This window comes from Dasypus novemcinctus, chromosome 3 (assembly GCF_030445035.2).
Source record: "Dasypus novemcinctus isolate mDasNov1 chromosome 3, mDasNov1.1.hap2, whole genome shotgun sequence".
Lineage (NCBI taxonomy): Eukaryota > Metazoa > Chordata > Mammalia > Cingulata > Dasypodidae > Dasypus > Dasypus novemcinctus.
The window spans coordinates 42,472,277-42,498,084 of record NC_080675.1 but is presented as its reverse complement, the minus strand read 5'-3'; the positions used below and the strand labels follow the sequence as shown (position 1 = coordinate 42,498,084).

Genomic DNA, 25,808 nt, shown 5'->3' with positions numbered 1-25,808 from the left:
ATCTGCATTACTGGGCAACCTTTACCACCCTGTCTGTGGGGGAATCGCAGGCAACTCAAGTCCTGGGGATGCAAGGCCCCACAGGGCCTCCTGAGGGGAGGACAGTCCCTCAGTTCTGCTGGACTCCTCTGCCTGAGTCCAGCCCTGGCTGGACCTTGCTTCCCCTCATTAGGGGCTTTTCTTTCCTCTTTTGCCTCCTTAAGATCTGTGATGCCATCTCCAAGTGGGAACAAGCCCTGAAGGAGCTGCATCCTGGGAAGTCTGAGGGTGGCACACGCATCGTGAAGCTGATGTACAAGAACAGGTCCTGAGCACTACCCATGGGCGGTGCCAAACATGGAATGTCAGCTCATCCCCTCATCGACTGGATGGCCTGTCCTGGACAGGCAGAGGGGTCCACAGACACAATATTGCTTGATTGTTCTTAGCTGCAGGCCCAAGCTGGCTCTGCTTCTGATCCTCGGAGACACTGGGCAGCTCGGGCTCTGTCATTCCTCCCCTGTACTGCACGCACTCAGGCACACACACTCCCTGGGAAAACAGATCAACCTCATGGGTTGCTTTAGAAGAGCGAAATGTTGTGTGGACACCAAATATTTAAGGCTAAAGTATAAATACCTCCTATACCAATTCTAGATAGAAATAGACATTTTGACTTTCTATTTGAGAAAAAATTTCCATCCCAGATATGTCTCCAGGAAAATAATTTCCATTAGTCTCTTAGAATCTTAACTCATCCAATTCCTTAATAAGCTGATTCCAGGTATCAGATTCCTTTCACCTAATTCAATAAGTCTAATGGTATTTTCAAAATGAATCCCATGCTACTGTTGGTATGAAATCTCCATGGCCCTGTATCTGCTCTGTGTTGTACATGGTTAAATTTTTTTATAGGCAAATAGAAGATATGCTCACAAATTGTAAGAGTAATTTGGCTTTTTAAAATCAAAGTAGACAGATTCAGAGAAAGCCTCATCCCTGCTTAGGTTCCCAGCTGAGTCCTGGCCTCTTCTCATTCTCTTCCTTATAGGTTATACTTTCGGAGTCAAGTCAAGGGGGAGACTGAGCGAGAGCGGCTGCTGCTTGCCTCCCAAACTAATGGAGAGCTTGTGGCAGGGAGGTTTCCTGTCAACAAGGAGCTGGCTCTTGAGATGGCTGCCCTGATGGCCCAGGTGAGGTTCTCTTCAGAAATCAGGAGTGTCAGGATGCCACCCTGGGACCCATGGTGGAATGCACGATGCAGCCTAGAATCCAGGAGATCCTGCAGATCCTATGGTGCCCGAAGAGAGGGTGGCCTTATGGTCCCTGGCTTTGGAGAGAAGCTGACTCATTACCCAGCAGGGCTCCTTACTGCAGATCCAAGCTAAGTGCAGAACACTAGACTGGAATCCAGAGACCTGGGTTTGAGTCCTAGCCACCTTCTAGCTATGAGATTTTGTTTCTTTCTCTGTATATTAAAAACAAAAATACCTCTCTGCCTGCCCCGACAGGGTTGTTCCAAGTATCAAATGAGATAACATGTGATAAAACTCATTTTAAGTAGAATTATGAAGAGGAACACACATTGAGACTTTTGAGTCTTCTCTCTATTGTCCTTAGAAGTTTTTAGGACACCTTCATGGTTCTCATAAAAAAAAGAATATGGACCTACATGCTGGAGTCGGAAGGAAAATATTAATAGTTGATCTTTATAATAGTAGACATTTTAAAAATACTTTACGGAAGAGCTGTGCCAAGCATTTTACATGTTTTATTACAGGTATGAGGAAACTGAAAGAGAGTTTAAGTAATTTGATCCGGGTCACAAAGATGATAAATGGCACAGCTGGGACTTGAACCAGGAATCCGACTCCAAAGGCTACACCTGGGGCACTCTGCTATACTCCAGGATCTATATTATTTTCAGTCCTATATTCCATATTTGTATGTTTGGGATACAAATGGTTCCCACATTCTTTTCCCTTTTCTGCCACTAATTAACCGTGTGCATGGCTTTGAATAAGGCATTTAACCTCAGCTGCAAAATGAGAGCTGGTAAATTTCTAATATTCTTGGACCCTAAAGGTTGTTTGTCTAGTATCTGAAACTTGAAAGGGTCTGCTTAATAGGTGTTTTTCATATCCATTCATACCCCATCATTAAAGTAATGAAGTAATGTTTTATTTCACCTTACTAGCAGTCCCCTCCCCATCCAACTCCAGATTCTTAACTGGTCTTCCCATGTACTTCTACCACAGGTAGAATATGGGGATTTGGAGAGGTCTAACCTGCCAGGTCCTGGGGGCACACCCCCTGCCAAGGCTCAGCATCTCCTCCAACAGGTCCTAGACAGGTTCTACCCAAGGCGCTACAGACATGGGGCACCCCCTGAACAGCTGAGGTAGGCAACAAGACCCTGTGGGGAGACATGGGCTACAAAATTGGGAGAGGCTTCAGAGCTGCGATGAAAACATATTGGCATTTCACTGACACCGTTTCTCTCTATCCATCCAAATCAGGCATCTGGCAGATATGCTGACCACAAAGTGGGCAGCATTGCAAGGCTGCTCCCCTCCTGAATGCATCCGTATCTACCTGACGGTGGCCCGGAAATGGCCCTTCTTTGGTGCTAAGCTCTTTGCTACTCAGGTAAGTACCAGAAGGAGTATCCCACACCCTCGGGGATGTCCCAGGTCTCTCCTGAAGCTTCCTTATGCACTTGAGCCAGTCCAGTCTGCAGCCCCAGCCTTCACATTAGCAACCGCCAGGGGTCACTGTCTCTCCATATTTCTGGCATATTCCAGATTTCCATGGTCCAGAGCAAAGTTGTGATTCATTGCTTTTGGGCCAGGATTATTTCTGGGTAATCCTCATCTTTCAATTATTGACTTCTTTCTCAATGTCCTGAAAGAAAAGATAGGATCAACTAATTTATACACAAGAGTTCAGACTTGATATGATATCCATCTCAGAAATGTTTTCATTTGGGGAGGAAAAAAACACATTCAAAAGACAGAATAACATATAACTTAACAAATAGCAAGGCTTAGCAAGGCATCCAGGGGAATCAAACTATTCAGGCAACAGTTAATTTCACCCACATGAAAACCAAGTGGCCAACAGTAATTTCAGGTAGAACTTTCCTCACTGAGTATCTGGTGTATATGAACTTTACTTATAATCACTTTTCCAAGCTGGATCCTGATGCTGTTCACTGAGGCCACAGATCAGCCACTGAACACAAACACTCATTTGGTTCAACAAATAGTTGTTGACTCCTAATATGTCTTGGGCACTGTGCTAGTTTTTTGAGATTATAAGAGGTTAGCAAATCAAAGTCCTTACCTTAATGGAGCTTCCCATCTAGTGGAGGAGATACACACCAACCAACCAATCATACTCTTTTTCCTCTCTATATACATATATACACACACATATTTTTAAAATTCTTAAATTTATTTAAATTTTTTTTTATGAACTGTCAAAAGTGCTATGAGGGACAAGTAAAGATGTGACAAAAACAACAGGGAGACAGACCCACTTAGTCTGGAAGGTTGGAAAAACCTTCTGAAAAAGTGACTCATCCATTTTCCTCCCAGTCTTTTGGATAGGAGAGAGGAGCTCTGGATTCTCAGCCTGGCAGTGAAAATTAAGTCATTCCAGAAAATGCCCACCAAAGTCTTTTTTCTCTCTGGTAGGGCCTAAGGCCCATAAAATTGCATTTTTTGCTTTCCTACTTCTTTTACAGCCCTTGGGAAAGTTTGAAGCAAGATGTACTTCAGCTGGGAGAAACTGAGCAGAATACTGTCAGTTTCAGAGGGCTAGGAGAAAACACCTGGTCCCCATTCCTATCACAAAGCAGCCAGGACTGGCTTCTATTTTGCAGTATAAAGTTTCCCCACCAGCATACTAAGGCAGGATAACTTCTCCAGAAATAAAGAACCAACAAAACTGACAATAATATATATTTTTATATATTAGATTTATTATAAAGAATTGGTTCACACACCATGGGGGCTGGCAAGTCTGAACGAACTCCATAGTGCAGGCTGCAAGATGGAAACTCTGATAAAGGTGATGATGAAGACCTTAGTCTGAATTCCTTAGGGGAAGCTGGCTGGTTGGAAATTCTGGCAGGAGCCAATGCTGAAGTTCAATCTGAATTCCTCTTCTGACATCTGAAATCCTCATTTCTGGCTTTTATCATTTCCAATTTACTGGATGAGGGGATTCTTCATGTTGCTGAGGGCAAGCTTTGTTGATGGTAGATGCAATCAACTGATTATAGATGCAAACCCTATCTCAAAATACCCTCACATTAGCAAGCAGGCCAGTGCTTGACCAAACAACTGGACACCATAACCTCACTTAGCTGAAACATGAAATTAATCATAACACCAAGAGATGTAGTTAGGTAGGTGACCAGAGCCCAAGGCCAGATGCCTTCTGCCATCAGCAGCCTTATCTGTTCACCCCAGTATGCTGTACAAATTCCATTTTCTGTTTTCCAAGACGAGTAAAAGGTCAGAAATCACTGCTTCTCTGGTCCCTGGATGTGCATCCTTCCTCAGAAAGCTCTGGCAGTTTAGAATCTCTAGGCTGTAGATATGTCTGATGGGATTTTGTTTCCCCAGCCAGCCCAGTTGTCTTCCAAAGAAAATACTCTGGTGTGGATTGCTGTGAATGAGGATGGCGTCAGCATCCTGGACCATGACACTATGGTATGGAGGGGTGAGGTCTGGCTCCCTGATGCCTCCTTCTCCTGAGCATTGTCTTGTCTTTTCTCTGGACTCAGAGACCTGAGCTATGTGACCATGGTTTCCCTACCCAAGCAATGCTGTCCTCTAGCCTAGACACAGCTTGGCAGCCATTCAAGATGTAGATCTCCAAAACTGACAATTTCAAGGCTCTCCCTTCCTGGTTAAGGCTACCTGTGCCCAGAAGAGACAAGAAATGGTTGGTTCCTAGGTCATGAAGCAGATGGAAAATTTCCCCAGAACTAACTGGCTCCTTTCCACAGCAAGTGCATGTCACTTACCCCTACTCTTCCGTGATGACCTTTGGTGGCTGCCAGGATGACTTCATGCTTGTGATTAGATCCATGTCAGACCAGAGCTCTGGAAAAGGCCACATTGAGAAGTTGATCTTCCAGATGGCTGCTCCCAAGGTGGGTCTAACAGCCACTAAAACATTTACTCTGATCTGTAGGATATGGTGGACTTGGAGCTTAGAGAGGAAACTAAGATTACCATAGCACTCTACAGAAGAGCCCTGTCCCAAGTAAAGTTTTTGGTCAATCTATAAAGAGTACCCAGAAGGTTCAGGTAGAGTTACATCTCAGTAGTCAGTGTGGAGCTACCGGGTGGAGGAACTAACTCTGGTCCAGCTACTACTATCTTTTTTCTTTTTTTTTGGCGTTCTCAGGTGGGCACAAACTATTATCTTTTTTAATTCTCTGAAACCCCATTAGGCCTGAGTCAGGTGCCCTTTCTCTTTTCTTTTCAGCAGATCCAGGGGCCAGACCAGCTCTCCTGTTGGGTTCTGGTGTCCCCAACACTAGCCACAAAATGGGGCAGTCTCCACAATGCTCTCCCTTCCTTGTGGTATTGAAGATAAGCACAAAGACCTCTCTTTTTTTTAAGGGCTTTATTCCTACTCAGCACAGGAAATGCTGACTAGCAAAAATAACAATTAAAAAGGCTCAGAAATATAAGAAGTCCTGGTCTATAGTTCTGACTCCCTTCTGAGAAACTGGAGACCCTTTCCCTTTCCATTTTTAATACTAAGGTTGGAGTACGACAAACCCCCTCATCCTTTTAATACCACTCCTGCTACAGGTGAGGATATACAGACTCTTTCCTCCAAAAAGGCCCCTTTCCCTGGCTGTGGAGACAAGCAGAGCAGAGTGGTCGCTTCTTTTTTTCTCGGAGGATACTGTGCAACTTAGAGGATCTCCAGACCAGCAGGCACCCATTTCACCAGTCCTTTAAACCACAATAATGATCCTCTTTGGATATTATCCCCAGAGTGGGTATTTAAGAGATGAAGAAACTGAAGCCCAAAAGTTAGGCATCCAGCAGCTATTAAGTGAAAAAGCCAGGATTCAAAGGAAGGCAAGTCCCATTCTTTTCTGTCTTCTTAGATTGCAGAGGCTTCCTTCGTCATGGCCAGCTACATGAACCATTGCTCTGCAACTGTGAGCCCACCCACCAACCCACCTGCTGCCCACCAACTGTGAAAACTGGATGGATAACAGTTCTTTGCTACTGCTCCACAAGCTACCAAGGGGTCAACGTTACTGTGAAGATTTCTCCTACCCTTTCCCTACCACCCCTGGTGCCTCTGGGAAGTAGAGATATACATATCCTGGAGTATCTATATACTACTGTGATGGGTCTAACCACCCCCCTCCTTGGTTTGTTCTGTGATATGTGTGAGTATTTCAGTGTCCATGAAGCCTTTATTCTCAGGGCCATATGTTTCAGGGCCCGACTTTTAAAAATCCAAACCCAGTGATAACTCACTTTTTTCCACAAGAATACTGAGCTCTGGTTGCTACCAGAATCTAGACATAGACAGGGATGGGCCACTGTTATTGAGGGCATCAGTGCTGTAAGGCAGGGCTTTGTACACTGATACTCTCAGGTAGGCTAATGTTTTTTATATTGTATATGGTCCTTATGTGGGATTTATACTTGAAGTTCTTTTCCCAGCATCCTGGAACAGGACAGGACTAAACTTTACAACTCATTTGATAAAAGCCTAAAACTGGACCTCCTTTCCCAGGTGGGAAAGGTGTTGGCTTAAATTGCTGGCAGGGCTGGAGAAAAAGGAATAGATTGACCCTTGCCTTTACTGATGAACAGACAGATGCAGCGCCCTTTCTGAGGCAGCAGCCCCTGTCTTTGCAGGACAACACACTATCCCTGCAAAGACTAAAACTGTTCTTCCACACTCCAGACTGCAAGCCAAACTCAGTACCACACACTGTACAAGCAAGGGCAGGGAGTGGGTCCAATTTTACCTCTCCCTGCCTGATTTTAATGATTGGATAGGGCTCAGTGAAGGCTGAGCTCACTACTGTAGGACGAGGTGGCTAGCATTTGTTTCCCTGTTCTTTGAAAAAACCAAGCAAATGCACTTAGCTATTTGCTGGTCTATGAGGCCACTAAAGATAAGTCAGGAACACAGAAGACCCCTCCAGGCTAGTGGCTCGGAATCTGCTCCTCAAGACTTCTGGCAAACTGCTGCTGAGAATTAGTTTGACGGCACAAGGCACACGTGATATCTGCTCTACCTAAGAGCATCAAGTTAAAAAAAAAAAAAAAAAAAAAGGAAAGTTTCTTTTACCTTTTGTCTTTCTGATGGCACCAATATCCACATACACCCAACTCCTAACTTCTAATTGAAAGCAGAAGAAATGATCTTGTCTCCACCCTCCCATAATAGAAAAAACAAACGAAAAGAGTTCATACTCTTGATTTTCCAACAATTGGGAAACTGAGCTTTATTTCATTGCTCTAAGGCAGTCTTGCCATTTGTCAGTAAACTGCTGAAAACAGGATGGGTTTAGCAATATCAATTATCACCAAGCCTTTCACCCCAACATTGTGTGTTTTCTTGCACAATGACAAACTGCAAGGCTGGAACTAGCTTATCTGAACACCTTAGCTCCTGACTCTCTAAATTGCTCACCCTTGTTCACTCTTTAAACTGAACAGCATGATGAAAAAAGCACATCAGAATCTGTTTCTCTCAAATGAATTTGACTTTGCAAGACAGGCATCTCCATTTTCATTCCTGCCTCTCCCCTGGAGGATTTGGGGATCTAGCTGAGATACTGCTACCTCAGACAAGTCACATGTACAAGAGGCTCCTGGATAATCTTTCTAAGGCTGGTGCAAAAGGCAGAGATTACAGCTCTGACTGTATATTATCTTGAGTATCTCTAGGGGCCATGAGGATATGTGCCCAAGAAATAAAACAAACAAAAAATAAATTAGTATTCCAAGAGTAAGCAAGAACAGAGCTGTTTTCATAACAAATTTGAGGGTCAAGCTATTTTCCTCATCCTCCCTTAGTTGATTAATTTTACACAGAAGAAGCTGCTTTAAACAAAGGCTTCTATAATTAACTTGTTAATCCTTCTTTAACATGAGAGTCCAGTGTCTGGAAATCAAAGTCAAATTTCTGCCTGGCCTTTTCTCATCCCTCTTAGCAGAAGCTTTTGATACCATAGACAATGCTGAGTAACAGAAGAGTATTAATGTACCTGAAACCCATGACTGAATACCATGATCATGATGTCAATAAAAAGCAGCTGTGAACCAGGCAATTATTGTGTGTGTTTTGGGAAGACATTTGTTTCTTTAGTTATAAATTAACTCTGTATAGAACTCAGGAACTAGGTGGACAGAGACTAGTCCTTTAGAGGAGATTTCTTCCTGCTAACCAATACCTTAAGGGCTTGACTTTTTTTCCTTAGCTTTTATAGAGGGGTACTATGCAATTTACAACTATACCTTTCTCAAGAGATCTGATGGACATTCCCATTATCTTGCTTGACAAATTTCAACAAAAAGTAAACTGAATGTGCTTAGGAGTTTCACAAAGTGTTCTTTGATATTGCTTTTGAGATATCATTTCTTAAGGTTTCCTCTCAGTTGGTAAAGTAGGCAAAAACCTTACAAAGGGAACACTAAAATACACAAAAATACTTTGTTCAACATCATACAATAAATGAGGTTTACAGTCACCTGCTCTATGGCTCTGAAATCCACTGCATCCATACTGGTCCTAGGACTGTGTCCATCTGATGGTCTAGAATACAGAAAATAAACCAGCCACGATGGCTTAGGAGTCATCTCCTATGGAAGATAATCTGGCCTTCCAAATGCTGGCACTCACGGGCTCGTTGATGTGGCTTTCTGGTGTGCCAGGATCTCCTGGCAGCTCCTATACACTTCAATTAAGCAGTCCAGCCGGGGCTTGGCACTCTGAATTCCAAAGGGGAGAAAGGCAGAGTCAAGATAGACATAGAGGGTGCTGAGTGGTGCTGCATCCATGTGCAACTCAATCTTTCACCCACATTAAAGGGTACAAATGGCACAGGTATGAGTTCAGAGAAGCAGGAAGTTTAGGCCTCATAGCACCCAAACTAGTTGCATAGCCAGCCTGTGAATTGTGTGAAGAAGCAGTGCAAAAGAGTGTTTTATTCTGTCTAAACTTTACTACCTCCACCTCTCTAAAATATACAAAGGATTGTTACCAACATATAATCAAAATCTAGATTCTACCTGACTAATAGAGAAGGATGGACAGAAAATATCCACAAGAGGAAATACTGGTAGGAAATAATTAAAATATGAAGAGTCTCTTTGTCACTTAAAGAGACAGTAATTTAGTAATTTTAAAGCACCTTTACCTACACATTAAATTTAAAAACCACCTAAATCCATTGTTAGCCAAGCTGTAGAAAAACAAAACAAATTTCCAATAGCATGGTAAAGTTGTCCTCTAGAGCCCAAGCTCAAACACTATGAAATTCTATAAAACTACTCACAAACTTTAATAAAACAATTATAATTTTGAAACTATAATGCAAATGAATTTTTTTTAGTTTAGCTGCCTTAAATCTATGAAAAATGAAAAGCAGCAACGTAGGGTTAAATGAATATATAAATATATACCTATAAAGTAACTTACATGTCTGTATAAGTGGTTTTTTATAAGGATAAAATATAATCTGGACACAATTTAAAAGCTTGCAATAGAGTAGCTAAATAAACTATATTTCAACATGATGGAATGCATACAAATATTTGAAATTATAAGTAATGGCTTTTGTAGATACATGAAAATGTGTATATTAAATTATGATTTAAAAAGCAAAACTCAAAATGTAACAGTAATATGTAGATCAATGACACCTACATAAAATCGTATACTGGGTAGACTGAGTCAAAGTAGATGAATGGTGAGTTACAGGCAAAAGTTGCCATATATTTGATGATCTTTTCTAAAATTTGCATGAATTCATATTTTTATTTGCTTCAGAAAGGAACTTTAAAGTGACTAAAATCCCAATTCTCATTAAAAATAGATATTAGGTATCTTCAAATACTCTAATAACGAAAGTTTATATTCCTACTGAGCATAAATAGCAGTACATATGCAGAAAGGGGGAAAAGGTAGAGGATTTTCTCTGGAGAAAGAAAATTTAATCAAAGTGTTCTGTGCTCACCTGGAAAACAGGTACTACTTGGGATATCCCCTGTGGTTCCACCGGATCCTTCAATAAAATGCAGAGGTAGTATATCACCTTCTGCTGTAAGAAAATCAATCAAATAGCAGAGGTCTAAGTGAAACTCATTTTTGTTTTCTTTTTCATTATGGGGAAGCTCAAAACTTTTTCTTCAATGGTTGTCACTAAGAATACCTGATAGCCTTTTAAGTGGGGGAGAAGAAGTATATTCTCATTCTTTAAATGAAAAAGAAACAAAAAACCCAGATGATTTTAAAGCTGGGCTAGACACTAAAGTTGAAATACTGATTCCCTATACATGAAAAACTGCTGCTTCTCCAAAAGTAAAGGCGCTTATCTTTTTAATATGTTTCGTTTTATGATTTATAGACATAGAGTCAAAAAGAAAACACTACAAATACTGGAACAAAATGGTCTTTAACTTTAATTCTGTAACATCAAATACTTTAGGTATTAAGAATCAGTTTAAATCCAAAGACAGTCCATGGGCTGCCTCCTCCACAGAAATCTGTAATACTTACCATGTAAATAGCCTCATTAATGACAACATCCTTCACCTTGCTCATCTCAATGAAAGTGGTGCTTTCTTTGCCTGAGGCATAGGAAGAAGTCATCTGGATGCCAAGGGAATCAATGATTAATAAAGTCTCCTGATCGATCTTCACAAAATGGAGGTAACCAAGCAGGCCTAAGAGGGTGATGAAGATGGCAGCAGAGAGGATCATGCTGTTCTGGAGAGAGAGCCAGACAGAGGCGATAAGATTACCAAGTGGTCCCCTGCATATAGCTGCTGTATAACAGAAGGTGGGAAAAGGCCGGAGACGGGTGAAGAAAAAGCAAAAGACTTTATTCTGCTGTGAGCTGAACAGATGAAAGGAACATGCATGGTAGAATAGGGAAGCACTTTTATTTGAGCTTACAAGTACTATGAAAGTATACAGCAAAACAGATACAAAGGGAGAGACCTGCAGAAAACCTTCATCACCAAAATATCCACCATCACTTCAATCTCAAAGAGTCTTCCAAACTTGCAGCTTCAGGTCCCAGATCTTTTCTTCTCACACTCCTTCAGAATAGTGCAAAATCACAGACTGAACATTTATAAAGTGCTTAGCACAGTGTAGCCGATACAACTCATTACTTAGCCTAACAGAATCTGATTGGAGTCATGACTGGTTTAGGATTGGGTAGAAGACACAACTCTGGCCAATGAAATGTGAGGGGAGGTCTGCAGGAGGGGATTCAGGAAAACTTAATCCATCTTAGAGATCTAAGGAAGAAAAAGTTCCTTTATTGTGAAGTTGTGATGCCAGGAATTACTATGGCCTCTACCAGACTATGGGGAGAGTTAGGCTGAAGATAAGTAGAGTATACCAAGGAAGAAAGCAGTAATTTGAAAAGAGCCAGGGTCAAATCGAGTCTCATGTAATCAACTCTGGAGCCCTCCTCTCTCAGGGCTTTTTTGTTGTTAATGAATAAAGGTCCCCATTACTTAAGGCTCTTTTAGTTGTTTTGTTACTTGTAGCTGACTATGGCTAACTGAAGTGACAAGGGCTCAAAAATGGTAGCTATTATTTATTCCCTTGATCCTAAGACACTTTTATCATCTTTTAACATTTCTGAAGTTGAAATGTGTTTTTCAATTGATGTGTGTCCTTCTTTCAGGTGGCACTGTTTTCTTTTTTCCAAAAAGTAATTATTTAAAAGGATGGCACATGAAACAATCACTGATGACCTAGAATCAAAGATATTCAGTAATTTACGAATGTCATTGAGGGCAGGAAGTTCTTTCTATCCTTTGTACCTTTCTAGTTCTTCACATCTAACACATAGTAAGTGCTACATCAGGGGTCTGCACACTATTCTGTCTGGTCCACCTCAAGCTAAGAAAGTTTTTTTTTTTTTACCTTTTTAAAAGGGTTGTTTAAAAAAAAGAAAGAATATGTGACAGAAACTAGAGGTCCACAAGGCCTAAAATATTTACTGTCTAAGCCTGTAAAGTAAAAGTTTGCTGACCCCTGTGGTAGATAATTTTTTTTTTTAACTAATGAATGGAGGATTTGTGGTTGGGTCTGTAATGACTCAGAAAAACCTACTTTGAGTTAACTAACTCCCCAGTATCTAGTAGACTGTCTTGTACATAATCTGAACAATAAGAATTATGGAAGAATAGAGGTAAAGAAAACCCATTCCTGTCCCTTATAGATTAATTAGAGGCAGGGTAAGGTTAATACATATAAAATATTTTAGAGATTACTATGATAATGACGGTAAGTGTCAAAGGAGGTTAAAAAGAGAGAGATTAAAGTACACTGGAATATCTCATGAAAATTCCAAGGGAGAAAAATTTAATTGGTATAGAGTAGGTAGTGGTACGTATTGACAGATATAACTAGTGGAAAAGGAAGGGGGAGAATATTCTAGATTGGAATAAGTAAAGTAAAAACCTGGAAATTTTATATAACTCTGGATTCAAAAACAGGAAGGGAAGAAGGTAGGAAGAGTAGTAAATGCTCAGGAAAATTGATCCGTGCTTTCCAATAAGGTAAACCCTGCCCAAAACTTCACTGCTACCTGCATTTTTTCCTACTTCATTTTATTTTTCTGCCTGTAATTCCAATGATTCAATATTCATTTGAGTTGCGGTTAAAGCCACTATAAGTCACTCACATGTTTGAATGAATTGCTGCAATCAGATTTCTTCTCACTCTTAATGCCTACTGGGATTTATTAATCTGAGGAAAAGTTTTTTAATAAGAGGGAAGATAAGAAATTTTGGTACACAGAGCCCTTAAGAAGTGGTGCAGTACAGTTTATAGGGAGTGAGGTCACTGAGTCCTGGTCAAGCAGTTGATGGGGGAAGGAGTGGGGTACAACAGGATGAAAGAAAAAAATACAAAGGGCTGCTGGCCTAAAAACAAACTTCTATTTTAAAAATGCATCTAAGATCACTCTTCTCCATAGGGGAGGCAACATGGTATAATGAAAAAGGATTTCTGAGTGGGACAGCCCTGGGTTTGAATCCAACATCCGCCACTTTTCAGTTTTGTGACCTTGGTTATTACTCTTTCTGAGCCATAGTTATCTTCTAAGGTTGAAGTCTGGCATTCAGTGAAGCACCTGACATGCAATAAACATATTTCCCCCTTATCACACGTCCAAAACTCAGGCTAGTAATTCAACTATATTATAAATTAAATTTTTTTTTTTTGGTGGACTGTTCTGGCCATTCATTTGTAGCACTATTTCAACTGACATGCACAAACTTTTAGGTACAACTTGATACAAATTAGGGCAGTTGTAATTCTGCACATATTTATGCTAAATTACCATGCTCGGAAAAATGAGCTGATAGCAACAAAAGCTAATGGATGCAGTAATGGAAATAATACAGAAATTACGGAATAATACATTCAATGCAGGGAATTACCTATGAAACCAGAACTCATCCTGAGAAGAGCAATTTGGAAAATTTCTTTTATTTCAGGGCTGTCACAAACTTAACTGTATTTGACCCCGACAGCAATACTGTAAGGCTGACATGAAGGATATTACATTTTAGCGATGTGAAAACAGGCTCAGAGAAAATAGGAATACACACACATACACGGAGAGGTAAAAAGTTTCTGGAAGACTATAAGGTTTTGTTAACAGTGATGCCTCTAAGGAGTGGAAGTTTTGGATGAGTATGATCCACTTAAGTTTTCTGAACTCCTGGAATTAAATTTCTATGAATATAGAATCGTGGGAGTTAAAGTTGTAGGCCATCGTACCAAGACTGGATGTATGCTGTTTGGATTCACAGAGCGGGCAGGAACCCACGTACGGGAGCACAAAGTTCACTCAACAGAATGAAACAGAGCTGTCCAGCAGCGGAATGGCATCCTGAAAACTAGCGAGGTCCCGCCCATCCGCCCCATTACTGTAGTTGGGTCCGGCGAGAGGCCGCTACTGGACCATGAGACCAGAGGGGCCTTGCAAACTGAGTCCCGGACTCCGAGCGCGGGGAGGGGCTGTCCGGCCATTACCTCGCAGAGGGTGAAGAGTCCGTAGGCCGCCAGCCATACGGTACAGGTGACAGCGGTGAGGGAGCGCAGGGACAGCCGAGGGCAGCTGAGGCAGAACTCCCGGCAGGAAGGGGAGTAATAGCGGCGCTGCAGAGCCAGGCGGCCGCCACAGATATCCGAGAAGCTCCGCTCTTCCTCCATGGCCGACACAACCCCTCGCTGCCGGGCCGCACCGCTCTAGCACGCCACTCCGCGCCGTCTCGCCGGCTCTACACTTCCGGAGAGCGGCGTCAGCTACTTCCCAAGCCACGGTCCGCGCAGCCGCGGTTTCCCACAAAACGCTGTAGCGGCGCCGGGGGGGAGGCGAGTTTGTTATGTTATTGCTTTCAGAAAGCCGCCGGAGGCCGGCAACTCGGCGACAAATTAAAACTACTGTTTATAAACTTACTTTTGCCCGAGAAATCGATTTCTGTTTCTAAGCCAGAGCACACCCCGAGGAGAGAGTTCACAGGTGTTCATTCCATTGATTCAGTCAGCAGCTATTTAATGAGGCCCTACTCTGTGCTTGGTAGTTTTCGGTGCCAAAGACACGGTAGTGAACAACACTGACACCTTGTTCCTTCCTCAAGTAGCTTACTTCCTAGGGGAGAAACAATATGGAAATATTTTAAGAAATTGCCGTTGACAATAATGTGATGACCGGCAGGGATGGGCTGGGGCTTTCAATAGGGCAGTCAAGAAAGGTCTCCGTGGAGAGGACATTGGAGGTAAAAAAGGCTGAGACGTCAGACCCGGATTTGACGGATCTCTGGAAGAGAGATTTGCCAGAAAGACCAGCAAGGGTCAAATTCACCGAGGCTGGGACAAGGTTGTCTTATTGGAAAAATCAAAAAGGCCAGAGAGGCTGATGTATGGGAAAAACAGTTGGAGAGGAAGTTGGAGAGGTAGGTAGGTGACAGCCAGAGGATCTTGTAGGCCCTAGTAAGGAGTATGGAGTTCACTGCTAAGGATTTCTTCCAAACCACTATATGGAGTCACTGACAAGCCCTGGCTGAGGTAAGCAGCAGGTGTGGGACATACAGAGGGTATGGATAATAAAATTATCCAACTTTTGATAATTCAGCCCAGAGACAGCATCGTGGGCAGTGAATTGATCCCTTTGTGTATGAAGATAACAGGGCTATCCTGAACTGTTAAAGGAGGCTGGGAAATGTAGTCTAATGGTGTGCCCAGTGAAAAAAGAGAAAGGATTTGCTGAACAACTAGCCAGTCTTTGCCACACTCTCCAGGGAGTTCTGGCTACAAAAGCAGGGAATATTTTAGAGTAAATTGAGCATTGGCGTGACAATATATAAGATTAATCCCATATGATGAGAATTATTTCTACTATTGAAGTTACTCTTGGAAACTGCCTGTGAATATGAATAGTAAAGAAAAAAAATCTAGAGTAGTAGAAGCAAGAATTCAGTTAACTATATTTTAGGGCCCCTACTGGATCCTTAAAACCCTTTTGGTAGAAGGCCTGAGTCCTGGAGCTCACGACTCTGCCATCTTCCCCGGAAGTTTGAGTCAATTTTTGTATGTGGTGTGAAGTATGTGTCCATTTGAGTTTTTGTTTTCCTTTGTTTGTTTTTTGAGTTTTAAATTTTCCATTTGGCTTCATTTATTTCAATAATAATTGTAATTGCTTGTTGAAGCATTTTTATCCCAACATCAATATTTATTGAGCATCTATAGTGTACTAGGCACAATAGAACATACCGAAAATATTGTCTCTGCTCTTGAGGACTTCACATTCTAAAAGAAAAAAAATACACTGCTTTTAAAATGGTATTTTTGTTTGGTGTTTTCTGCAAGGTATTGAGGAAATAGTCTGTAGGGTGAGCTTTGGGTATAACTTAGCCCCATCTTTATTTAGAGACTAGAGGAAGAGAACGGATTTAAAGGCAGACAATGACAGTCCATTTAAGATAGTAGGGCTTAAAGGGAGATAGATAAACACAATCTCATCAACTAAGGAGAGATTTGCTACAGTAACTAGATGAGGGAAATAGTTTGTGTGATGTAAGCAAAGGAAGTAAGGTAGTATCTTAGACATTGAGTGGAGCCAGAAAGATCAAGTGGCCTTTTTCCAAGTACACAGCCACCAAGTAGAAATGGTTGTTAACGAGACAGGAGGCTGAAAAAAAGGAAGGTAATCCTGTGCACCTGACAAGCAGAAAGAATAAAGGATCAAAATCAAAGGCAGGCTGCAAGAGTATCAAGAAATTCTTAAAAACCAAAAGTAGAAGCACAAAACTTACAGTTAATTCCTCCCAACATCATGATGGGCCAAGAACATTGTGTCTTGTGGCATCCTAAGTTAAAAAATGCCACATAACAACCCCCCCAATAGAAGTGGATTTTTGGGGGGGAGGGCGGAGAAGGAGTGGGATATGGTTGGGAACAGTAGTTACATGAGTAGTATTTTTGTCAGTATGATACATTTTGTTTTTAAACTTGGTAAAAGCCCATTAGCTGCCAAAAGGAAATAAGTAATAAATTTCCAAAAATGTACAATTTCCTTTAGGGAAGTTTCGGAACCAAAAGACTACATGAAAAGCTGTGGAGAAAGTAGTTGAAAAGTCCATTCATAAAACTTTTATTCCACTTATATCAACTTAGCGCATATATTCTTAAATTATGCAGAATTGTTCATGAAAATTTCATAAGACATTAAACAAAGCTAGCCTTCATCAAGCTATTTCCCTGTTACCTATTTTTCTAGCACATGCATGTTAGGCAAGTATTAAAAAAATCAAAACGCAGAAAACTTTTTAAAAAATTGTAATACATGTGTTTTTTTCATTTTACTGCTGTGCTTGATACACATCAAGTAATGGATATCAAACAACTCGTTTTTACTACATCATCACTTGCAATTTGTTCTTAGGTTGCCTAGAACATATAAATACAAATAAAATGAGTGTAGCAAAATAATGAAAGCAACAGCAGGTAATTTAACAAATAATGGAATGTGAACGGTTTCTGCCCTTCTCCAGAGTAAATTGGGTCACAGCTTTGTCTAAAAGGAACAATTCTGCAGCTGTAGTCAAAGGTGTGCATGTTGAGATTGCACATTCCATAGATACACATGGTTCAACATGTAATATTCATGGGACAGCTATTTCTACCACAGCCCTTGAAAGTGCTACAAACCTTAAAATACCCACAATAACTACATTGCAACTGGAACCAATTATCCCTTTTACCACCCACCAGGACAAGCCAATATATAGTCAGTTTTCTTTGCTTAGACATGGAAGCAGTTTTAACACTGACCTTTGTGAAACCACTATACACCCAAAGTACTAAGCCAAACATTTATAACTTGTAAAAAACTTCCACATCCCCATATTGGCCACCTCAAGATGAAAACAGATAATTCCCTAAATGTTAACTGGCTCTACTACCCTAATCTTAAACATAAAAACCACATGGGAAATACAGAGATTCCAAAAGAAGTAACATAAACCTGTCATAAATTATAAATAAGAAACTATTTGTGGGACAGCATGGATGACAAATGGTCTACTGTGTAAATTTTAGAATGAGGTAAAGTTGGAAGGTCAGTTAATTTTCCCCTCCTTCTCCTGCTTCAGCTTCATCTCCGTGGGTATACGATGTCCACAATGTCAAGTTGTCTCTCAGTAATTGCATTATTAGCATGTTGTCTTTGTATGACTCTTCACTTAATGTATCAAGTTCAGCAGTGGCTTCATCAAAAGCTGTCTTTGCAAGAGAGCAGGATTTCTCTGAGGAGTTCAGAATGTCATAATAGAACACAGAAAAGTCAGACCCAATCTGGTAGGATGCATTGGTTGCATTTCCTTTGTGCTGATTTCATATGTTTCTTAGTATGTTTGTTGTGCCTGAGCTGCAATCCCTTTCTTGTAATCACCAGCAGCAACCTCAGCCAAGTAACAATAGTAGTCTCCTTTCATTTTCAAATAGAAGGCTATGCAGCATTGGGATCAAGAACTTTTCCAACAGAGACAGTACATCCTTGCAGATATCTCTTTGTTAGGTCTCTATTTTCTCTCTGTAGTCTCAAGCCATGTGCTGCTGCTGTTTTTTCTCAGCACCTTCTGTCTTCTTTTTTTTGTTGTTTATTCTCCCCGCTAATTCCCACCCCCACTTGTTTGCACTCGCTGTCTGTGCAGTTAGCTCTCCACTGCGGCGCCAGTTTGCCTTCACCAGGAGGCCCCGGGAATCGAACCCTGGCCTCCCATATGGTAGATGGGAGCCCAATCACCTGAGCCACATCTGCCTCCCACACCTTCTGTCTTTTGCTCAATACCTAAGACGACGCTCCAGAATGACCTACGAGCTCCTACAACATTTTTATAAGCAACCGAAAGAAGATTCCTCTCCTTGTTGGATAATTCAGCTCCTCGCTCAGTTACATACTTCATACAGGCTGCCATGTCATCATATCGCTCAGCCTGCTCGGCCAGTTTGGCCTTCTGTACCAGCTCATTTTTATCCATGCCTGGATGTTCTGTGTCTGGAGTAAGAAGGCGCGGACAGAAGGGGCTCAGTAGTCTCTGTTGAAGCATTTTTATGATGGCTGCTTTACAATCCTTGTCGGATAATTCCAAGGCAAATATCACCTTGGTATTGGCATCTGTTGATTATCCTTTCTTATTCAAGTGAAATTTTTCTGGTTTTTAGTCTGATGAGTGGTTTTCAGGTGAAACCCAGACATTTTGAATATTATATTATGCGTCTCTGGATCTCGGTTAAATCTTTTTTATAGCAGCCCTCCTCTGTCATCACTCCAGTGGAGGAAGAGAGGCAGCACCTCATTACCACCAGGTAGAGGTGGAAGTCCAGGTTCCCCACTTGGCTCCCAACTACACATGGGGGAGTGAGTGCTCCTTGTAACTGCTGGGGGGAGGGGTGGGGGTTGGGATGGAAGTCCAGGCTCCTTATGTGTTCACCAGAGGTACCACACCACAGGTGTGGATGAGGCAGGTTCATTACCACTCATCAAGCAGGGACTTGCATCCCTGCTCCTCACTCAGCCTTCTCTGATAACACCCAGCATAGGGGTTGGGGCATCTTGGTACAGCCTGTCAATGGTGGAATTCTAAGTTTCCCACTTGGCTTTTGGTGTCAGGGATGAGAGTGACATGGCAGTGTTTTCTGTGGTGTTTGGCTAGAGTAAAGTGGATATTTTCTAAGAGTTTTTTGTCTTTCAAGACTGCCTCTTACTTTGTCCTTTTGCTACAGAAAAAAGTCCTTTGGGCTTTTTTTTTTGTCTGTGCCCATTGATATTTCTGGCTTGCTGGCTTCTTCTGAACCAGGCTGGGATATAGGAGGCAAAAACAAAACCAACAGAACTCACTGCTGGTATTCATTCCTCAGGCCCCAAGGTCCCTAAGTCTGTTTTCTCTACCTTTCAAAGTCTTCTTATAATTGTTTCAACTATAATGACCAGGGATTTTAGCTGTTCTTATTAGGAAGAATAGAGGAAAATAATTCCTCTTCATCTTTCCAGAAGCAGAAGTCTCCTCATTTGTCCAGTTTTGAATATTTTTTTATTGATGTATATCAATCATGCAGGAAAATGCAGTCTGTGGCTTTTAATGGTGTCTTCTGATAAATGGAAGTCTTAATTTTAACAAAATCCAATTTATAAGTCTTTTCTTTTAGGTGAAATGATTTCATGTCCTGTTTAAGAAATTTTTGCCTACTTCAACATCATGAAAAAATTCTGTTCCTTTTATATTAGTCAGGGTTCTCTAGGGAAACAGAATTGGCAGGTGATATCTGTAAATAGTATGAGATTTTGTAAAATTCTCTTATGTGGCTGTGGGGATGCATCAGTCCAAATTCTGCAGGCAGGCTGCCAACCAGGTGTCCAATGAAGGTCCTTGATGAGTTCCAGGAGACGCTGGCTGTGAGAAGTTGTCTCTGAAAGCTGAAATCACTTCCCCTTTTAAGACATTCAGCTGATTGTATAAAATGTCACTCACTGCTGATGGCAATCCTCCTTGGTTGATTGTAGATGTAATCAGCCATCTATGCAGTGATGACTGAAGTCCATAAATGTCCTTGTATTACAGTTAGCCCATTGCTTGCTTGACCAAACAACTGGGCACAATTACCTGACCGAGTTGACATATTAACCTAACCATCACACCTTTTTCCTCTAAAAGCTCTCTTGTTTTACCTTTCATATGTCGGCCTCTGATCCATTTTGAATTAATTTTTGCTTAATAGGAAGTAAGGATCAAGTTTCCTTTTTGCCCCAGCACCTTTGGCTTAAAGATCATCCTTTTCCTCTAATTGCAATGGTTCCTTTGTTGGAAATTGAGTGGTTATACATGTGTAGGTATGTCCCAGACTCTGTATTTCATTCTGTTGTTTATATTTATCTCTCCATTTATTTAGGCCTTGTTTTAGTTTGCTAAAAGCTGCTGGAAGCAAAATACCAGAAATGGGTTGGCATTTACAAATGGAAATGTATTAGGTTAAAAACTTACAATTCTGAGGCCGTGAAAGTATCTAAATCAAGGCATCATTGGAAGACCCTTTTACCCAAGCTGCAGCTGTGGGCAATCAGGCACATGGCAGGGCACGATAGTGGCTTTGGCCCATCTCTCCCCTCAATGCTAGTTCTACTCCAGGCTACTCCACCTGTGGCTTTTCTCTCTATCAAGGTCATCGATTTAACTTCTGAGACCTTCCTCAGTCTCTGTGGCTTTTTATTCCTCTGTTTACAAAGTACTCCAGCAAGAGGATTAAGACACACTATAGGAAATGCCCTACTGAAGTGATCTAATCAAAAAGAAGGTCCATTAACTGAATCTAATAAAAAGATCCCATCTACAATATGTTTACATGCACAGGAATGGATTGGTTTTGTGGGAGTTTTTTGTCTCTCTCTTTTTTTTATAACAAAATTATGTAGCTTAGCTGGTCCTGTAACCCTCCCTTGAATCTTTCTTTTTTTTTTTTTTTCCAAATTTCGGAACATTAAGTATTGACAAGGTACATTTCCCCCCTCCCCCCTTCCTCCTCCTCTCCCCTCCTCTCCCCTACCCCTGCCCTGCTGTTTTGCTGTCTGTCCATTCGCTGTGTGATCTTCTAAATCTATTCCTCTTTTTGTCTTCTCTTTTCATTTCTTTTTCTCCTCTAGGATTCACTGGGATTCGGTCCTGGGAAACTGATGTGGAGAGAGGTTCCCTGCGCCACCTCAGTTCCTGGTTTTTTGCTATGCATCACCTTGACTCTCTCCTTTGTCTCTCTATTTGTCGTGTCATCATCTTGCAGCATGACTCACTTGCCGCAGGCACTGGCTAACTGTGCAGCATTCAGCTCACCATGTGGGCACTGGTTCTCCACTCAGGCATGCTTTCTCTCTCTTTTTTTTTTACCAGGAGGCCCCAGGGATTGAACCCGGGTCTTCCCATATAGTAGGTAGAAGCCCTATCACTTGAGCCACATCTGCTTCCCTGGATTGGTTTTTAGTACAGAATTTTCTGGGGTCCACAAAAGACTCAAGCTACCACAGGCCTTCTCTAATTTATTTCAGTAATGTTTTGTAGTTGCCAGGCACATCTTTCATTAGATTTACTCCTAGGTATTTGATGTTTTTTTGTTTTTTTTAAAGATTTATTATTTTTTTAAATTTCTCTCCTCTTCCCTGCACACCCCCCCCCCCACCCCAGTTGTCTGCTCTCTATGTCCATTTGCTGTGTCTTCTTCTGTGTCTGCTTGTATTCTTGTCAGCAGCACCGGGAATCTGTGTCTCTTTTTGTTGTGTCATCTTGCTGTGTCAGCTCTCCATGTATGCAGCACCACTCCTGGGCAGGCTGCACTATTTCATGCTGGGTGACTCTCCTTACAGGGTGCACTCCTTGCACATGGGACTCTCGTATGCGGGGGACATCACTGCATGACACGGCACTCCTTGTGCGCATCAGCACTGTGCGTGGGCCAGCCATCACTTGGGTCAGGAAGCCCTGGGTTTGAACCCTGGACCTCCCATGTGGCAGGTGGATGCTCTATCCATTGAGCCAAATCTGCTTCCCAATTTGATGCTTTTTGATGCTATTAAAAATTGTAAACTGTATATATTTTTAAATTTCATTACCTATCCCTTTTTAATAAGATGTTTGTTTCCCCAAATACTTCAAATTAAAAGTTTTATAGAATAAAATATACCTATAATCTTGCCACCTAAACAAATAAAGATTTTTTAAAACATTTAATTGTGGTAACAAATATATAGCACAAAGTTTCCCATTTAAACCACATTCTGGGCATTTTGTTTTTGTTGAAAGTAGCATATAGTATTTTGTTGAACATAAGATAAAATGAATATAGAACATTTATGAATGAGAGAAAAATATTGCACACATTCTTAGAACTTTAGTTTTGCACGTACTTTCAATCCTCATAGTTTTTTGTACTTTATCATTGCAGTCATAGTGTACACACCATTTTCACAATAGGACAAATATTTTATGATTCCAGATATTGTATGATTCTAGAATGAGCAAATTCATGGAGACAGAAAGTAGATTAGAGGTTACCAAGGTCCAGGGAAAGGGGAATAGGAAGTTATTGTTTAATAGATGAAGACTTTCTCTTTGGGTCATGAAAAAGTCTTGGCCAGGGATGGTGGTGATGGTAATACAACATTATGAATATAATTAATACCACTGAAGTATATACTTAAAAATGGTTAAAATGGGAAATTTTGTTTATATATCTAAAACCACAATTTTTTAAAAAGTTTAAAAAATTGTTTTTATAAATATTTTTCATATATCTACAGACTTTATAAATACTATTTAAAATAGCTATATAGTGTACCATCATGTTAATCTACTATACTTATTTTCACCTTATTGTTTTCCTATCCAGTGAAAATGACTAATAATCATTTCAGGTAATGAAGAATGACATTAGGAAAAATAAACTAGTGAAAAAAGGAAAAATAGAGATACAGAAATAGAAACCGACAGAAACATAAAGCACAGAAAGCAAAGATATTTTCTTGAAGTCACATCCCCATCTTGTGGCATTCTAGGGTAGTATAGCTTAATATATATATATATATTTTTTCCTCTTCCCTCCCCCCCCCCCCCATTGTCTGCTCTTTGTGTCCATTTGCTGTGTGTTCTTCTGTGTCCGCTTACATTCTTGTCATGCAGGACTGGGAAACTGTCCCTTTTTTTTATTGCATCAGTCTTGCTGCGTCAGCTCTCTGTGTGTGCAGCGCCACTCCTGGGCAGGCTGCACTTTCTTTCATGCTGGGCGGCTCTCCTTATGGGGTGCACTCCTTCCGCATGGGGCTCCCCTACATGGGGGACACCCCTGCATGGCACGGCACTCCTTGCATGCATCAGCACTGTGCATGGGCCAGCTCCACATGGGTCAAGGAGGTCCGGGGTTTGAACCACAGACCTCCCATGTGGTAGACGGACACCCTACCGACTGGGCCAAGTCCCCCCGGGACTTGGTTCTTCCCCCCAGGTATTGGTTCTTATGAGAGCTACAGAGACCCACAGTTTCTATGGTCATGGCGGATGGACTTCATTGCCATGTCAGTTGGCCCTACTTTGGAGTTTGTGTTCCTGAGTGTGATGGAGTTGGACTCAGATGTGATCTTTGTTCACAAGCCTCTCCTGTCACTTTTACCAGACCTGTGATTGGCACTGGGGTTTAGTATATACTCAGGGGACTGAATCTCTGGACTGTCCATGTGGTAGCCAGGCCCTGCGCCTCAACAGACTTGCAACTCCTACCTCTGGTTTATTGGACTTACCCCAGCCAGCTAACGGGGAGGTGAAAAAGGTCAACCAGCACACCAGGGAGCCAAGAGTGCCTACAACTGCAAACAGGAAAATTGCATCCATCCACTTGATACAGAGGTGGAGCGGACATAACCATCCCAGGGTCCACAGAATGGAGGAATAGAGTATGGATTAGAGTGGACTTATTGATATTCTATTCTGGAACTATTGTGATTAGTAATGGAAGTAAATGTAGCACTGAGATGGAGAAAGTGGCCATGGTAGCTGCTGAGGGTGGGAAGAGGGAAGAAGAGATGTGATGTGGGGGCATTTTCAGGACTTGGAATTGTCCTGGGTGGTACTGCAGGGACAGGTACTGGACATTTTATGTCCTCCCATGGCCCACTGGGTGGACTGGGGGAGAGTGTAAACTATAATGTGAATCATTGACCATGTGGTGCAGCAATACTCAAGAGATGTATTCACCAAATGCAATGAATGTCCCATGATGATGGAGCAGGTTGTTGTCAAGGGAGGTGTGGGGTGAGGGGGGTGGGGGGTATATGGGGACCTCATTTTTTTTAATGTAACATTAAAAATAAATAAATAAAGACAAAGGGAGAAAAAAAAAAAAGACAAAAAAGAATAGAATTCACTGAGATTCAATCCTGGGGACCTCAGATGTGTTCCCTGTCAGCTGCGCCACCTCAGTTCTGGTCTCTGCTGCCATCTCAGTTCCTGGTCTCTGCTGCACTTCACTTTGACTCTCCCCTTCCTCACTCTTTTGTTGCTTCATCATCTTGCTATGTGACTCACTTGTGTGGGCACTGGCTCACTGTGCAGGCATGTTTCCTCCTTTTCTTTTTCACAGGATCGAACCTGGGTCCTCCTATATAGTAGGTGGGAGCCCTATCACTTGAGACACATCTGCTTCCCATCTTGTTTCTTAATAAACACTTTACTACTTTGCCTAGCCTATGGCATGTCCTTAAATTCCCTACTCGATTGTAAGGTGAATGAAGGCAGAATGAACCCTAAGCTCAGAAAGGAGGATGTGGTCTGGCCAGCCACCTGATCCTTATAAACAGAGGATTGGATGTAAGCACCAAAGGAACACCTGCTATAATAATCAGGAGGTTTGATAATTGTTAACTAGTAACCCTTGTGTCCTGCTGCTTTGTAATGTTATAAAAGTCAACTATGTCTTTTATTCATTTATTTATTTTGGTTTTTACAAGGGGGTTTATTAGATTGCAGGCTTACAGTTCAGCAGAGGCCATGAAAATGTCCAAATCAGGCATCAGGCAATGCTCTCTCCCCAAAGACCAACTGCCTGGGATCCTGAACTCCTCTGTCAAATGTGAAGGCACATTGTGTCTTCTCCCTTTTCCTCTGGGTTTTGTTGAATTTGGCTTCCTAGTTTCCATGGCTTCCTCTCTCAGCTTCCATGGGTTTCTCTCTACTTCTGTCCAACCATGTCTTTTAGACAATGCTGAGTCTGGCATGAAGCACAAAGCACAAGGCTGCACCTCCCAGCTGGCCACCACTGGGTCCTGTAAGGGTGTGGAGCTTCTCCCGGCCTGCCACCACCAGATTATGTTACCTGAGTAATAAAGTCCTGACCACTGCTGGGCTCCCATGTGGTTTCTCTGGAATATCAAAGAATTTGGTCCACCTTCCCAGGCTTGACCTCCTTTGTCACAGCAACATAAGCTAATAACCTAGAAGCTCAGAACTCAGAGTGTTCTGCTTACACTGGTGTAAGAT

At 41.7% G+C, this 25,808-nt stretch overlaps 2 protein-coding genes and 1 pseudogene across 12 annotated transcripts in view; 1 reads left to right on the top strand and 2 right to left on the bottom strand.

Moving 5' to 3' along the window:
- The window catches only part of PLEKHH1 (pleckstrin homology, MyTH4 and FERM domain containing H1), a 60,071-nt gene extending 51,757 nt beyond the window's left edge, over positions 1-8,314 (top strand). For 5 of the 6 annotated variants that reach the window (XM_012519178.4, XM_071213854.1, XM_071213856.1 and 2 more), the window contains 7 exons: positions 204-304; positions 1,031-1,172; positions 2,238-2,380; positions 2,499-2,628; positions 4,614-4,700; positions 5,000-5,146; positions 6,122-8,314. In XM_012519178.4, coding sequence (XP_012374632.1) covers positions 204-304; positions 1,031-1,172; positions 2,238-2,380; positions 2,499-2,628; positions 4,614-4,700; positions 5,000-5,146; positions 6,122-6,217 — 846 coding nt within the window. In that variant the 3' untranslated portion in view covers positions 6,218-8,314. Of the gene's footprint in view, positions 1-203; positions 305-1,030; positions 1,173-1,759; positions 2,381-2,498; positions 2,629-4,613; positions 4,701-4,999; positions 5,147-6,121 lie in introns of all 6 variants that reach the window. The other variant, XR_011648320.1, reaches the window with a different exon arrangement.
- PIGH (phosphatidylinositol glycan anchor biosynthesis class H) lies at positions 2,725-14,530 on the bottom strand. Of its 6 annotated transcripts, XR_009184961.2 has the most exons (7): positions 14,272-14,529; positions 10,765-10,974; positions 10,223-10,306; positions 8,887-8,975; positions 8,736-8,799; positions 5,018-5,096; positions 3,945-4,910 (listed from the first exon to the last, which is right to left on the bottom strand). XR_009184961.2 is itself a non-coding variant. In XM_023584339.3 (6 exons), exons 1-6 carry the CDS (start codon positions 14,449-14,451, stop codon positions 2,857-2,859), a joined length of 654 nt encoding a protein of 217 aa, XP_023440107.1. In that variant the 5' UTR covers positions 14,452-14,529; the 3' UTR covers positions 2,725-2,856. The 6 variants fall into 6 exon arrangements, 5 of the variants coding, with proteins under 5 accessions (XP_023440107.1, XP_023440106.1, XP_023440105.1 ...); XM_023584339.3 differs by lacking the exons at positions 3,945-4,910; positions 5,018-5,096 and adding an exon at positions 2,725-2,883; XM_023584338.3 differs by lacking the exons at positions 3,945-4,910; positions 5,018-5,096 and having other exon boundaries at positions 8,576-8,799; positions 10,223-10,303; positions 14,272-14,530.
- A 3,332-nt stretch (positions 14,531-17,862) lies between these two features.
- LOC101422130 (14-3-3 protein zeta/delta-like) lies at positions 17,863-18,779 on the bottom strand (annotated as a pseudogene).
- Positions 18,780-25,808: the final 7,029 nt, after the last annotated feature.